Here is a 17,539-nt window from a genome sequence, read left to right on the forward strand (position 1 = left end):
TCCTTGCTGTGCCAGCGTCTTTTTTGCTCAGATGTTTGTATTAGTTGCAACGCGGCGTGACCATAATGCTTTAAGAGACTGCACTGATTGAGTTGATATGCGGCACTTGTTTATGTTTAAATGAAGTCGCTTTTTTTATGCCATTATTCACACACACAAATAGAAGTCTTGTTAATTAGTGGAGTCTCGTGATGCAGTTTTGCTGCATTGCGTCACGACCAAGACACACCTTCGAGTGAAAAAGACCCTACATCTCCTGGTGCAGCTTACTAGTGCCAGGCATCTGGCTCTGCATGGCGTATTGAGGCTAGGTATGAGGACTAGGTATAGGTATATGAGGACACATCTGTAACAAACACATGCACTGTGAAACAGATGCCTGCAGTCTTTTTCACCCTTCTCTCCCACTCCATCTACCTACAGCTCTCTCTAATGATGTCCTAAGCACAACTACAGCCCACACCCTTTCCATACATTCTTCTGTGCGAAATGGCACCTGATCCCAAGGGATGGACTGTTGTATGCAATAAGAGATTTCCGCGTAAATAAAATTTTTCGCCTCCTTTTGAGTTCCAAACTTGGTGGGAAGACCCGAGTTAAGTTCGGGTGTGTTTGGTTTTCTGTATGTATACATTAGACTGTCTAACTAGTCACAAAGCAGGAATCAAATGGCATTAAGGAGATCACTTTTGACTGGAATAGGTTATTTAGTTTAATTCCACTTTCTTCTTGACGGTCCACAGAATCTACCTTGGGGGTATGTAGTGGAAACGATCCATTGCCCCAAACAGCTTCTAGCTTTGTAGCTGCCAGCATGCTTGGGCCCTCCTCCCTATATACCCCGCCCCCAGCCACAGGCATTGGATTTTTTTGTTTGGTGCGCTGTGAGTGACTAATTATATTATTCTATGAGAATGTTCTTCCACTATAATATTGTTACTAATAGAGGGCACTCCTGTGTGTTGCACTCTCTAAATGCACTGCTGTGTGTGGGCCACTATAATTATGGGGTACTCCTGTGTGTGATGCACTATAAATATGGTGCCCTCCTGTGTTTGGCACACTATGAATTGGGGGCTAGATAAGGAGTATGGTAGGTTATATTAAAATATGACCCGAAGATTTTCAAGGTCGCAAGAATACTTGCTTTTCTTCAGGTAGGATTAGACTTGGGTCTTCGCCTGGCTACCTTGAGAGTTTAGGGTTCTGCACTGTCAGTCTTGTTCCAATACAGAATTGTCCCTCTGCCGGATCTTGGAACAGAATGCAGGGGGTTCTCCGGCTGCAGCCTTCATTTGTCCCTCCGGTGGCACCGTGGGATTTGACTTTGGTTCTCAAGGCATTGCAGACGGCTCCCTTTGAACCTTTGGATAAGGTGGATGTAAGATTGTTGACAGCGAAGACACTTTTTCTCCTTGCTCTTGCCTCGGCTCGTAGACTTTCTGACTTAGCAGCTCTATCATGTCGCTCTCCATATTTGATTTTCCATCAAAATAGAGCTGTCCTCCGTACTAAGGCGGGTTGCCTTCCAAAAGTGGTTTCCCGTTTCCATATAAATGAGGAGATTGTAGTTCCGACCTTTCAGTCTTCAGACCTGTCTACAGGTGAAGCTTTCCTGGATGAGATCCACGTGGATCGTACCAGCTCCATCAGGAAATCAGACTCACTGTTTGTGTTATATGGGTTTCACAAACGAGGCTGGCCAGCAAACAGACAGACTTTGGCTCGCTGGCTAAATACGACTATTTCTCAGGTCTATTCACAGGCTGATCTCCCTGTTCCTAACAAGGTGACAGTCTGTGGGACCATTGTGGGTGGTTGGACAAGGTGCCTCGGCTGAACAGCTGTGCAAGGCATACATTTGGTCTTCCGTCAATATGTTTATCAAATTATATGCATTTGACACGTTTGCCTCTCAGGATGCTTCGTTTGGGCGGCGGATTCTCCTCTCTGCTCAGGAGCGTTCCCACCCTTAAGGGAACTGGTTTAGGACGTCCAAAAGGTAGATTCTGTGGACCTTGAAGAAAATCAGAGTTATGGTATAAGATACTTTTTTTGTTTTTTTCGTATCACTGATTCCTTCTTCGTATGTTGAGTGTTTTCTTGTGTGCGATTTACTTCTCCGCTATCCGTCTCTTGCCATTAGGCTTGTTTACAAACTGAATGCCTGTGGCTGGGGGCGGGGTATATAGGGAGGGGGACCGATGCATGCTGTGAGCTACAAAGCTAGAAGCTGTTTGGTGCAATGGATCGTTTCCACTACATAGCCCCAAGGTAGATCCTGTGGACCCTATGGACCTAGAAGAAAGAGTTATCTAAGGTATGTTATACCATAACTATGATTTTATCTACATGTGTAGGACTACATATATAGTGGCATGTATGTGTGTGTTCTACTCCAATAAATATAAATATTGCATCAAATATAGTGAGGAATACTAGAAACTAAAAGTCCAAGGGCCTGATTCAGAGCCGCTCGTAAGTGGCCGCTCGTTCGCTCCGAGCGATGTTTGCACATCTGCGCATGCGTATCGGTTTTAGTACACATGCGCAAACCAGTCAGTGCGGTCGAAATTCGTGTGCTCAAAAAATAGCGAATGCCTGCTAATTTGAGTGACAGGATGAGGCGTTTGTGGGTGGTAACAGGGGAAGGTGCTTGAAAACGGGGAGTGGAGATCCGAACGCAGGCGTGCCAAAAGGTCAAAACGGGCATTTTAAGGGTGTGCATAATTAACAAAGCAGCGTCATCGACCACGTCACTTGGGTGTCTTTTAGCCAGAACTGCTCGCATGATTGCGGTAGGAAAATGCAACCACAAGAATAGCGAGCAGTTCATTCGCCTTTCGATGTACTCGATTAATCTAATAAATAGCGGAGATGACGTATGATGCGAGCGGCCAGGGGGCGTTTTTTACAAAAAAACTACCGCATGTTTTGTTCGCTCGTTCAGACATAGAGGCGTCAACAGACCGAAAAGAGCGAACGGTCAATTTAAATATCTAGTCCCTTTTTCTGGACGAGCGAGCGCAAATAGCGTCCGGCTCTGAATCAGGCCCCAAGAGCAGTAGAGACAATTAGAGGATCATGAACCCCAAAATATTTGCTTGTAAAGATCTATGGGGCAGATGTACTAAGCACTGGAAAGTGATAAACTACCAACCAATCAGCTCCTAACTGTCATTTTTCAATCACCGCCTGTAACATGACCGTTAGTTGCTGAGTGGCTGGTAGTTTATCACTCTATAATTTATCACTTTCCAGAGCTTCGTACATCTCCCCCTAAGTGCTTAGAATGTATAAATAAAAGAATAGCTTCCAGACATGAGCATGCTCAGTATGTATTTCTATGGAATCTGTATGAATTACTGCCGGACGCAAGTTCGGCATTTGAAATCCCGACAGCGGCTGCCCAACATGGGTGAAAATCCTGATCGTCCCCAGGTAAGTATTTACTAACCTAACCTCCCCCCCCTAACCCTAACCCTCCTTAGGGGTGCCTAACCCTAACCTTCCCCCCAGTACCTAACCCTAATCCCCCCTCTAAGTGCCTAATCCTAACCTCCCCTTCCCCACTGCCTAAACCTAAGTCCCCCCCGGGGGTGCCTAACCCTCCCTTCCCCAGCCTAACCCTAACCTACTGGGTGGGTGCCTAACCCTAAGTCCCCCCCGGGAGCCCTAAATCTAATCCTCGCCCTCCCCCGTGGCTGTCCGCAACGGTGGCTGTCACTTCGATCGGGATGCCAAGCGCCGGTCTCCCGGCGTCGGTAAATGACAGGCGTCTAGATTTAGACGCCTGTCATTTAACCCTCACCGTGATAAAGCATTCGGGAAGCTGGCCGCCGGGATTACGTCGGCCGGTTTCCCGACTGCATACCATTTCTATACTTCATTCTTATTCCAGTAGTCCTTGGTCATTCCTAATTATTGCACTATTTAAGGAGCCACCCTGCCCACTGCTCCTTTTGTATTTTGTTGAATTGTTGAAGACTTGAATGCTAAATAGACATGGTCACTTCCAGGTAGTCCTATGAATTCAGTAGAAAGTAACTATGTCCTAAGAAACTTTGAGGTCTATGTACTAAGCCATAGAGAGAGAGAAAGTACCAACCAATCAGCTCCTAACTGTAATCTCTCAAACACAGCCTGTAAAATGACAGGAGCAGTACTTTATCTCTGTCCACTTTATCTCTCTACAAGGCTTACTATGTTCTACTAAACATGGTGTGTTTCTCTACTATTGACATTTTTTTGGAGTCAGACATGCATATAATATAATTGATACTGCTATATAAATTTCCCTGTTAGTAAACGGAATCTTAACTGTTTCTGGAATATACAGGTTAAGATGGAATCCCTCATGCCTTGGCATTGCGACTTAAAGTACATGGTCCTAGTCAGGAGTTCTGAAGATGGATCAATTCAGGAGGGGGCTATGCCTTCTCAGAATTTAATGAAAAGCTTTCTTTATCGGTTTCAGATTACCTCCAAAACAGGTATTGCCTTTTTCTTTTTCAGGGTCCATAGGGCTCCACAGAGGAGACAATGGACTTGGTATGTGGGATTTGGAGGACCGGACACCAACAGCAAAGCTTTTCAATCCCAGCATGCTTCAGTCTTCCCCCTATACCCCGCCCACTGCCTGAGAGCAACTCCGGAGCTGGATCACCGTTTTAACAGTGGGGCTGCTATTAAGCAGCCCAAGATTATTTTATAATTTACTTTTATTTTACTTTACTACTGAGCCGCATCGTGAGACAGTCCTTTGGATGTCTGCACTGCTGCTCCATCACCCCTCCGCGGCGCAGTGACACCAACCCTCGGCTAGGTACTCCTGGTGGGGCACCAAGGAGGACCTAGCTAGCAAGGCTCCCCGGGCAGAGACCCGTGTCTATGCGCAGTCTTGCCTCCTGTCTCAGGAGACAGATCGGAGGCGCTGATGTGGACACCGGTTCGTCTGGGACTCCACTACACCACCAGGGCATTACAAGCACTGGCGCAGGGCACAATTAAAGCCAGGGGATCCGGTGGTTAATGTCAGCATAGAGGAGAAGGCGCTCTTCTTGCTACCCCTCCCCCAGCTCAGGGCGCCATTCCACTGCGGTCCTGCTGCTTCTCCCTCACCCTCTGCCCCCTCTGAGACTCACGGCAGTCATTTTCTGCATTCAGGTCTCCAGGAACGCTAGGTCCAGTCTTCTTGTATACCTCTCCCAAGGACCAGGTCTATACAGCACTATATCCTACCACCCACTGCGGTCTGTGTAGTTTATTTTAGTGCCCACTGCAGTTATATTCTGCATATGTATATGACTTGTGCTAGCGCTGCTGTCTGCTTATACCTTTCCCTTTTATTGTACTAGATCCCTTGGAAGGTGTGTATATATAGGGGGTTCATTGTACTTCACATCTCCTTATATTTGTGAGGGCTTTCACATACTTTATATCGCTGCTGCGCACTACACTTTGCCGTATTACACATACATCTGGGTTGCTCACTGAACTGTGTCAGATTGTGTGTTACATTATTCTTGCAGCTATGTCTGGCAGAGGCAAGCCTAACAAGCAGCCTGCTGCTCCCACTCTGGTGTCTTGTAAGTCCTACTCAGCCGGTTTAGCTTCAGAGGACCTCATTCAGGATGGTTTTTGGACATCTTGTTATACTGCCCTGGGCCTATCAGCCTCGGTGTCCTCTCCTCAGGACCCACCCTGGGCTACTTTTTCAAGGGTGCTGGCAACAATTGCGGACCACCTAGTGGTCCCTGTGGTAACACCCCCTATGGGATGGCCACAGCAGATGCTCAATGCAAATTGTTTGCCTCCACCCTGGGTAGATGTAATTTCTACCTCAGTGCAGAGTCTGGCGGATACCTCTGCAGCCTTTCAACAAATGCTTCAAAAAGAGAGACCCTTACCTGGTAAACCTACTAAACGTGCTGTCTTATCTTCCCAGTCCACCCAGCTATCAGATTCTAAATTACCAACTGGGGAGACAGAAGAAGCAGACCTCTCTCACTCTGACTCCCTCTTGGGAAATGAGGAACCCCCCTCTAAATTGAATATACCTGCACTTGTGAGAGCTGTAAAATCTATACTTCAAATAGAAGAGACAGAACCCACTCCTAAGACAAAACTACCACTCTTTAAATGCCAAAAGGTAGTTTTACCAGAGTTTCCTAACTCTGATCAGCTATCTGATCATATGAGTGAGGCATGGAATATGCCCAGTAAGAGATTTCTGCTGCCTAATCATTTAAGTTACTTTTACCCTCTTCCCGCTACTGATTGCACTAAATGGGAAGTTCCCCCAGCAGTGGATTCCCACGTGACACGTCAGGTCAAGAATGCTACCTTACCTGTCCATACTGCAACCTCCTTGAAGGAGATTAGGGAAAGAAGGATGCAATCTTGTCTAAAATCTATATACTCTCTTACAGGAGCTATTACTCGTCCTGCTACAGCTACGACCTGGGTGGCAAAAGCCATTGAGAGTTGGGCAGAGGCCCTAGAAGAGACATTTCCCTCTGATGCTTCGAGGGAACAGCTGTCCTACATATCTCACATTAGAGATCCAGCCTCCTGTTTGGGTGAAGCTGCTTTGGATACGGCGCTCCTAGCCTCCAAGGCATCTGCCACTTCTGTAGTAGCCTGCCGTATTGTTTGGCTCCACTCATGGATGGCAGATTTGGACTCTAAAAAGGCTTTGGAGTCTCTGCCTTATTCTGGGGATATCCTGTTTGGCCCAGAATTGGACAAAATTGTGACTACCTTGGCAGCTTCATAATGCAAAGCCTCAGATGTCATTCTTTTGGTCCTTTCATCCTCAAGGAAAAGCTAAAGGTCAGTCCTTTCCAAGGCATCAGGCATCAACTAAGGCCTCAAAGCCTAGGACCAAGCAGACCTGGACTACTAGCCATCCACCTACCAAATCTGAGGACAAGCCTTCAGGTTGATGGGGCGGGGCTCCCAGGGTGGGAAGCTGACTTCTTTAATGCGCCCAGTTCTGGCGCATTAAAGCAGGCGCCAGAACTTCTGGCGCATCATATCAGACGCTTGGATAAGAGAAGTGGTCTCCCAAGAATATGACCTCTCCTTCCTGAGGCGACCCCCCCCAGCAGTTCTTTTGCATAGGACCTCCATCGGACCCAAGCAAGGCCCTACTGCACCAAAAGGCCATTCAGTCCTTACTGCTCTCAGGAGTAATAATTCTGGTCCTCTCCTCACAGCAAGGGCAAGGCTATTATTCTACCATTTTCTTAGTTCAGAAGCCCAACGGGTCTCATCGGCCTATCCTCAACCTCAAGTCTCTGAACAAGTTTATCAGGGTGCCCAGGTTTCTTATGGAAACCCTCTTCTCTATTATCCTGGGTATGGAGCATGGGGACTTTATGGTGTCTCTGGACATTCAAGACACTTACCTACATGTACCTATAGCGCCTTCTCATCAACAGTATCTCCGGTTAGCTATACTACAGCAGCATTACCAATTTCAGGCTCTGCCTTTTGGCCTTTCAGCAGTTCCTTAAGTTTATACCAAGATTATGGCAGTTATGGCGGCCTATCTTCGTCGTCAAGGAATCAGACTGCTCCCATACTTTAGACGATATCTTGCTGTTGGCCAGCTCCCCAGAAATTCTTCACCGCCATCTACAGGTAACAATTCCCTTTTTACAAATGCACGGTTAGCTAATTAACTGGAAAAAGTCTTCCTTGACACCGTCTCAAAGAATGGTACATCTGGGAGCCCTCATGCAGACAAAATCTCAATATTACAGTATCGGGTGCGCAGACTATTACACAGTCACCAAGTGTCCATTCACTCTGCAATGCAGACCCTGGGATCCATGGTGTCCACCTTCAACATGGTGGAGATCACTCAGTTTTATGCCAGGCCCCTACCACACCTGATCCTCTCCAGTTGGAATGGGCTGCCCCATCTGCTCAGATCCCAGACGATGGGCCTCTCCCCAGAGGTTCACCTGTCCCTAGCCTGGTGGCCACTTAGACAATGGACACCCGTTTTGGATCCTGGACTGGGCACTCCTCCTCACGGACACAAGCCTCCGCAGGTGGGGCTCAGTGACCGGTCAGCTCCCCAGCCGAGGCAGTCTTCCCAATCAACGTCCTGGAACTCCGAGCCATCTACAGAGCTCTCACTTTGGCTCAGGATATTCTTCAGGGCGGCCAGTACTGTCCGACAACGCCACAACAGTGGTCTACATCAATCACCAAAAGACACTCGAAGTCGGACAGCAATGGCAGAAGTGTCCCGCATTCTCGCATAGGCCAATCACCATCTCTGCAGTATTCATCCCAGGAATTCTCAATTGGGAAGCAGATTTCCTGAGCCCTCACGACGTGCATGCAGGAGAGTGGTCTCTACATCCCGAAGTCTTTGAGCTCCTGGTGGACAAATGGGGTCTACCAGATGTGGACCTCAAGACACAACCACAAACTTCCAGTGTATTGAGCCAGGACAAGGGACTCCAATGCAGCCTTCGTGGTTTCATTATCTGTGAGATGGACCTTCCATTTGGCGTGAGACATCCCTCCTAAGGGTAAATTGATGTTCTAGCTCTGTGGCTCAGACCATGCTCAGAGCACGTAAACCGGCCACGTTTCCCTGTGTTACACAGCTGACGAAGCTGTGTAACACAGGGAAACACATTAGGCGGACTCCACTAACCAATTTTAGATTAAGACTTTGCACACTGCTCACTGGATACCATCCTGCTCCGCTTATCCCGATTATTCAGCTGGACTATGGCCAAACCCATATACAGGATTATAGGATCTCCTGCTGTACCACGCACCATACCACCTGGTGTTGAGCGGCTATCATCATTGGGAGATACCACCTGTGTATAATATCTCGGCAAATCTGTGGGACATGGAATGCTAAACTATCCATAGGATCACAGATCTCTTTTGGATTACTACATCCAGTTGTCCAGTCACTCCGCTGACCCTATTCCAGGGAGAAATTACAGCCTATCTAACATAGCGTGAGACATGGATCTATAATTACACCAACCTGCAGGTTAGGTAAAACTCCAAAACTTATACAGTGACGTGTTCCAGCATTTTTATTATTTATTTATTTTTTTAATTCTGAATTGAGACCCATTTACTCAACTCACGTATATATCAATTTCTTTATATTTTTATCTGTTGATTCCTAATTGTTCATTATTCATTCTACTGTATATTGTCTGCATTTGTCCAAACATGTTATTTCTCTAATGTGTTTTTATATTCTACCAGTCATCAATTAATTTATAATCTAGACTGATCTTATGCACCTACTATGATTGTTTTCAGTATATCATGGTGATTATATTTTATTATCATTTCCATTAAATATATGTTTTATATACATCTGCCTAGTGATAGGTTATTCCACTATATGTGGAATGTAATAAAGACTGTGGGTAGTAATGGAAGCGGATTGGAGATTGTTGTGAATTGTTGCAGATCTGTTCTAGAAAAAAGTAGGGATGTGCAGGCTCGGTTCTACTCGGTTCCGTTCGGTTCTTTTTACCGGATCTTATTGGGTTTCAGCTGTCACGAGTTTTGGATAGCCAATAAGATTCGGTAAAAAGAACCGAACGGAACCGAGTAGAACCGAGCCTGCACATCCCTAGAAAAAAGTTGTACAATACAGTGATGCTCTGTTACATAGTAAACCCATAAATAGCAAACAGTAGACAAATCGAACATGGTATTTTGTTTAAATGATGTGAGCATTAAATAAAATTGTGCTATATCCTTTAGGAAGTTATTGTGAACTTTCTTTTGTGCCATTTTATTACCTCCCACCTGGGATTGGTTGTATTTTTCCGACATTGCAGTTCATGATCAATGTTGTGAGTTGTGCTATGAGAAGTACCTTGTTTCTTTGCGTAAACCTTTATTATACTGTAAACCACAAATAGGCACAATTCTTGCTGTGAAACAAATTATAGTTGTTTGTAATTTTGAAGAATGACCTGTATGAGCTCCTTTTAGTTTCCAAATGCACTTATTTTTTATTTAAATACAAATGTATTATTTAAATAATACAAATATAGATTTACTTACTAGTTTGCAGAAAAAACATAGGTATCATTTTAAGTGGTTACGCTAATTTAGGAAATAAACACTTTTTGTTGGCAACCGCTCGTCCTAATAGGGAAAGTGGCAGTCAGATCCACTGTTAGAGTTTTTGTAAAATTTTAGTTATACAGGTTGAGTCTCTCATATCCAAAATGCTTGGGACCAGAGGTATTTTGGATATCGGAATATTCCGTATTTTGCATATTATAATTAAATGTCTTGGGAATGGGACCCAAATCTAGACACATAATGCATTTATGTGTTATATGCACCTTATACACACAGCCTGCAGGTCATTTTATACAATATTTTTAATAATTTTGTGCATCCAAAAAAGTTTGTGTAGATACATGAAATTCAATTATGTTTCATATACACAGAGCCTGAAGGTTATTTTATACTGTATTTTAATATTTTTTGTGCTTTAAACAAAGTTTGTGTACATTGAACCATCAAAAAGCAAAGGTTTCACTTTCTCAGTCATGCTAAAAATATTCAGTTTTTCTGAATATTCCGTATTTCGGAATATTTGGATATGGGAGACTCAACCTGTAATTGGTGGGAAGTCAGCAGTATATATGTGGTTAATAAATGGTGTAATAAAAATGCCCAAATATTTCAATTTTGAAGAAATGACAGAAAAATCAGAAGTAAAAGGGGTACATAATGGCAGTAAATCTGGTCTAGATAATGGAATAATTTCGGATTTGGCTACGTTGATTTTATACCCTGCTAAAGAACTAAAGACTGAAAAGAGATGTAGAATAGCTGGAATAGATTTGGAAGGGTGAGAGAAAAAGTAATTGGCGAACAAGGATAATTTGAATTCAATAGTACCTATTTGGATATCTTTAAATTGTTGGTCAGATCGTAGCGCAACTTCTAGAGGTTCCAGAACCAATGCAAACAAAAGGGGAAATAAGCTGCAACCCTGCCGGGTTCTATCGTTGGATAGAAATAGGGAGTGATACATAGTTGTTAGCTGCTATTCGTGAAGAGGAGGACATATTTAGCATTTGGATAAGTGACAAAAATGGGGAATCCAAATCTGCAAAGCGACTCATACAGGTGATCCCACACCACCAAATCAAATGCTTTTTAAGCGTCTAGATACATTAACAGTTGAAGAACAGCTTCACTCGAAAGCTAATTTGCATTCCTTAAATTTTGAGACTGGGTAGATCGGACTGGTGTCTTTTGTGATGTGACATAAATGATAGGATCTTACCTCTCAATACTGCTGTTTGCAAGTAAAGAGCTGGGTCTTGTTGGTGCTGGGAATTAGCAAAGTGATATTCATTCCAGGCAGATTGTAGAACATCCTGAAATTTAGAAGAGGAAGCCAGAAAAGACGGAAAGCGCCATAGTCTAAAATTACCAGTGGATACCGCAGATTCCAACCGAATCCAAATAGGAGCATGATCCGACAATTCCCCTGTCTCTATACCAGAATCGAATATTTTAGAGGCTAGTGAAGAAGAAGAAAGAAAATAATCAATCCTAGAAAACGTAGAGTGGGGTGCAGGATTAGAAAGTGTATTCTTTATCTATTGGGTGATGGAGTCGCCATACGAGGTCTGTCTAAAAAGTTTGGTGAATGGTCTGATATATCTGTATGCAATGCTTGCAACAGGGTCACTTATGCACGCTGAACATGCATGGACGTGTCTGGACCTACCCGAAGCCGCCACCGCACCTCCATTGCATTCATTTCAACAGAGTGTCCCGAGCAGTGTGCGTCGAACAGCAATGGAGCAACGACACAACATTAAGTTCTGCTTCAAATTGGGTAAATCGGCGACGAAGACGCACGAAATGTTGGTGAAATTCTTCACGTGGCATGACTGTTTTGGATCACCCACCCTACTCCCCTGATCTTGCTTCTGCTGACTTTCTTTGGTTTCCTAAGCTTAAGGGGGTCATGAAGGGATCGCGGTTTGCGGATGTCAAGGAGATTCACGACCATGTGACAGCACTTCTGAAGACAATTGCTATAAAATACTTTTCCGACAGTTTCCAGAAGCTTTACGAACGTTGTCAATAGTGTGTTGTGTTTGGTGGAGACTACTTTGAAGGCCAATAAAGCCATTTCCAATGTGCATTCTGTTTTTTGTTTTTTAATATAGCATTCACCAAACTTTTTAGTTAGACCTAGATATATAGTAGTATATCTACTAAATGAAGACGTCAAAGAAGATATTGAATGCCCACTCACCGGGATCTAATGGGAGTGGAGGCTGCAGACTATATAGTGAGAAGCCATAATATTTACATCACAGTGGAGTCTAAGTATGGGTACAATAGGTTAGCATGAGAAATAAAGAACTGTTTATCATAGATTGCAGGGGCATAAACATTGCAGAGTGTATAAGATGTTTCAAATATTTTAACAAAGAGTACATAACGATCGTCTGTATCTGACTGTTGGTGGAGGTTGGAAAAAGGCAAATGTATTTTTATTAGAAGGGCACCGCATAAGCAACTATCTTTTTTTCCCAACATGGAGAGTTTCTCGTGTTCCGGGGCTGTTATGTGTGTCTCTTGTAGAAAGGAAATATCAACCTTTTGTATATTTAAGATGAGAAATAATTTTGCAGTGTTTAGCCAGAGTATTAATGTCCTGCACATTCCAGGAGCAAATTTTTTTAGATCATGCATAGTACACAAAATAAGTGGAAAGTATCACCAGAGCCAGATCCGAGTCAGGTTGAGAATCAAAACAAAATTCTGGCAAGACATATTGTATCACTAAACTATACTGTTCTGATAGTTGATAAATGAATAATACATATAAAAGTATATATATTCTTTATATGGCAGTCTTGAAAGATATAATGAATAAAAGGGAGAATTGGGGAAGGAGCCTCTAGATGGCCCTTCAAACAAATGAATATTAATTGTCAAAACATTAAACCAACCAAGTTAGTCAACATGGGTAAACACTGAGAAGTGATCCCTACCTATTAAAAGGGAATAGAGTGATACATGAACTGAACATCTCGAGACTCGATATAGATTATATATAAAATGTATGTAGGGAATCATACTAAATCTAAGTTATTGTTGAAATCACGGTCTAGTAAGGAATAAATCCTAAAATATATGTAATCTGAACCAACAAAATGACATAATAATCGTCAAACTTGAAAATAGGATTGAGAATTAGTGGTTGTCATACGGTTAACCTGGGGATTACAAATATTAAACTGTTCTTACAGATAGGACAGCAAAACATAATAAATAATAATGACGATCAGGTAGATAAGGCTGTGGACTCATTTTCTTCCTCCAGAAATGCCAATGGCAGATGTGAAGTACTGTCGAATAATCTTGAAACATCAGAAAACTGTTACTCTGCAATTTGATGGTGCCTTTTTTACGTGCTGCAGTGCATATTGCAGATTTATGGGCGAAATTAAGACATCGAAAGATGACCGTATGTGGGCGTTTGGCATCACGGAAAGGGCCCAATCTGTGTGCTCTTTCTATTGCAAAATAAGTTAATTCAGAAGATAGATCCAAGAGCTGTAACAAGTCCTTATGCAAAAATGTATAGAGGTCTAGGCCTTTAAGCTGTTCTGAAAGTCCAACAATTCTAAGGTTGTTTCTTCGAGAACGATTTTCCAGATCGTCTACCTTATTTAAAAGGTGTTAAGTATTTTCGCTCTTGGTCTAGCTTTTGCTGTAACTCAAAAAGGGCCTGCTCATGTTCTTTAATTTACCTTATTTTGATTTGTAACCACTTGGAAGTTTGTGGATACTAGTTGTTCCTGCAGATCTTTAAGTGCGTCAGCAAATTTGATCACTTGTGACCCCATTATAGTAGTTATGGTGTCTTTTATAGCTCTGACTACGTCCTCGTATGTAAGAGGTTTGGTAGAATCGATGATAAATTTACGTGTGGACTGACAGTTCGATTTAGCTAGTGTCGGGGGTTAGAGCAGGAGAGTCGATAAAGAGAGATATCCTTTTTTTTTTTTTTTTTTTCCGGTATGTGGCGTTTAGGCAGATGTAGTCAAGGATTTAGTGAATTTTTTCATAACCACTAGATGGCGGTAGAATACACAAAGTGGTCTAGTTCTCTAGAATATAATCATCTAGATAATCCAGTATAGCAAAAATATGGTTCACATTAGTGGAGATAGTGTGGTTGGTGTCACTGGAAAATAAAAATTGTAGCCGAAAGCATAATCAATTCAAAAATGCAGGCCCAGTAAAAAAATAAAAAATAAAAGAAAGAGAAAATAGCGCAAAAACAGCAGACTTGATTACTGACAGCAATGGAGCATGCAGTAATTGTTATGGACACTGTGAGCCTCCACGGGTGATGTATGGTGTCAGTGAGGCAAGATGGCAGCATTTTCCTCCCTTTTATAGCCTCCTCTAGTCCAGAGAGGAAGATGGAATATAGTCCTGTAGCGCCGCCTCTCTAGGCAGCAGACCGGTCATGGGAATCCTGCAGCGTCCCCCGCTTATATTTATATTTTTTACTGACATCTGTCACAATAAAATTGTATTCATAAGTATTTGAAAACCTAAAATATTTGATTTTTATCTATTGTTTTTAAACAATATTTAAATACAGTTGATATTTTATCCCTATTGCGTATCTTTAGTTTGTCAATTTTCTTTTAAATCTATCACCTCCTACATTCAGTCTAAGGGGTAGATTTACTAAATGTTTTAAAAATAAAAAGTGGTGGTGTTGCCCATAGCAACTAATCAGCTATCATTTCTCTATTGCATCCTAGAGAATGATGGACAGAATCTGATTGGTTGCTATGGACAACACCACCACTTTTCATTTTTAGAAGCTTTAGTAAATCTACCCCTAGAACTGTGACATAATATGTGTAGACACACTTTTGTTCATATCTGTTTTACTATATAGAGACACAAGATATTTTTTTAGCAGTTTGTTTTTTAGGTTTACGATAATTTGTGTGTGTCCATGTCCATTACAGGGCTTGGCAGATATTCCTGGACACCAGCAAATTAACAATACTGCACTATATGTAGTTGTGTTCTTTTTACTTTTTTCTGAAGGCACTCTATTTAGAGTACAAGGGACATAAGTGGGACGGCATAATCAATACTGTAAAGGGGTGGTTCAACAAAGTATGGGGACTAGTGTGAAAAAGAAGATGTGGGCTATCCAAGCACTTATTCCTACCTATAAGGAAAAATATACCTTTATAAAGTAATGTTACACAAAATGAAAAAAACTAGTGTAATCGCTATTCAGTGCCTTTAGTCATAAACTGGGTAAATACCATCCCCTTCCACACAAGCAATTTGAGCTCTGCAAAGTTGCATGCAGCATCTTCAGAGCTTAATATCGTCTATAATAATTAGTATAAGGCAAAGATTTATAGATAATAATTAATCATTCACATCAGCTCCTGCTTCATCAGAAGCCAATTCACTTTCCAATATTTTTTTTTTTTTTGGCGTGTGGGAGGTATCTGGAGCACTCGGATGAAAACCTACAGACACAGGGTAGAACATAGATAGAAACATGCTAGAAATTAAACTCAGGGCATTCTAATTGCTGTTATGTGCTGAAGAGAAGTGATCTTTCCACTTTTTAACCTGTCTCACAAATCTTAGGTCCTGGTAATGTTATGGCCCAGTCGGCCTGCCATTGGTGGATGGCAGCCCCTTATCATTCACTGGTTAACAGCCACAATATTTCAGCAATGAAATCTGTGAATTTGACTAATTTTAATATGCTAAAGAGAAATTATTGTTTTCATGATACAGTGCATATCACACAGAGCATGTTTTGCTGGTTTCTTTGGTTTACTTGTTTTAGATTTTTTTTACTGATTACTCAAGAAAGTTTGGCCTTTAAATCTAGAGGCAATAGATGTCCTTTACATATATTTATTATAATATACAGTACGATTATTGTTTTAATAATAATATTTTTATTAAAGTAAGCTGAAGTACTTTTCATTTGCACCCTTTTCAGGTTCATGTAACTTAATTTATACAATAAAAGTGAGTGGGTATTTTCTGTTTTTTTTTAGGCAATACTTTTTTAAGTATTCTTTTTAAATATATAATTTTTATTTTTTGATTAACTTAATCTTTACAGTTTCCAACCCATGGGTATTTATCCCATGTGATTTAAGAATGTGATGCATGAAAATATTTGCTTTAGTAGTCATTGTAGATGTGGTTTATACATACACAGATCAGCAAGCATGTCCTTGCACTTGTTGATGGTGGAAAAGCTGTTACTGAGCTGTAGCTGATGTCGCTACCTCTAACTTTATATTTATTCTTCAGGGCAGCTGTGGAGGAAGCATATTCCAAATCTATGCAGAAATTGTCCAAGATGGTCAACAGTGGAAGCCACCTGGGGTAGGCAATAAAATTCTCATTCTCAGTTTTGTAGCTATCTGTAACACACTGTAGTGCACATGCCATGGTCAGATGGTAGTTTTTTTTGTAGTAGTTGTGCTCTTCTTGTAGGACTTTTGCTCCAATGTGGGAAATGTTTCGGGTGTCTTCAGACAAGTTGGCTCTCTGTCACTTGGAGCTAAGCAAGAAACTGCATGATTTAATAAAAGATATCCACCGATATGGAGATGAACAGGTCAAAGTGCATAAAAAAGTAAGTTTTGGCAACTTAAATAAAGCAAAAAGCAATAGATAAATGGAATTAAACACAACAGCAAAGATAAACAAGGACACATTTAAATCTAATTTACAGAGCTGCATATGGTATATTCTGTGATGTCCCATATCTATTTTCAAATTGTTACTCAGGATTATGCTGGCATACACATGCCTTACAGTGTAAAGATAGCAAAGACTTTGAGGATGTAACATTTTGCTTGTTCTGATGGGAGTAGCTGGACAGAATGGGTTCTTGCTATAATATGATCTGCTGAGATTTCAGTCACTGAAAGAGAAGGGAAGGAGGAAATCGGGGAGACCACTTCATGCTGATCCTCTACCAGATAAGAGGCAGATATAAGTAGTACAACTAATAAATTACAGTTGTGAAGGTTTTTTTTTTTTGCAGAGGTGCATTTTAAATAAAATAAGTCTTTTATCCAATGGTCTACAGATGTGCAGTCATACGTCTATCAGTTTTGTGCCATATGGCGCGAGACGCCTGGAGTGATTCCTGTGCTGTGTACTTTTTTCCTCAAGTTTTCTACTTTTTCTTGCTACTTTTTTCTCAATTTGGAACTTGGTTATGGAATAATGTACTAGTCACTTAAAATTACTTTTTTTGTTGCAAAAGAATTGGTATAACGTTGCAGATCAAGCATGGCAAGGGTCACTCGTATTGGACCAGTCTACGTCTGTTTAACCTGGATTGTGTACGTTTTCCTCAACTTTGTTGCTTTTTCCTTCATTGTTCTAAATTTTCCTCAATTTTGCATCTTGGTTCACTTATAGTGTACTAGGGCCCTCATTCAGAGCCGTACGC

At 41.9% G+C, this 17,539-nt stretch overlaps 1 protein-coding gene across 2 annotated transcripts in view; it reads left to right on the forward strand.

Annotated features, from left to right (window-relative positions):
- Positions 1-17,539, forward strand: part of FCHO1 (FCH and mu domain containing endocytic adaptor 1) — a 195,809-nt gene that overhangs the window by 48,086 nt on the left and 130,184 nt on the right. For both annotated transcript variants that reach the window (XM_088478463.1, XM_088478464.1), the window contains exons 6-7: positions 16,384-16,458; positions 16,570-16,711. In XM_088478463.1, coding sequence (XP_088334589.1) covers positions 16,384-16,458; positions 16,570-16,711 — 217 coding nt within the window. The remainder of the gene's footprint in view (positions 1-16,383; positions 16,459-16,569; positions 16,712-17,539) is intronic.

Source organism: Taudactylus pleione, unplaced genomic scaffold (assembly GCF_031769625.1).
Source record: "Taudactylus pleione unplaced genomic scaffold, aTauple2 ptg000214l, whole genome shotgun sequence".
NCBI lineage: Eukaryota > Metazoa > Chordata > Amphibia > Anura > Myobatrachidae > Taudactylus > Taudactylus pleione.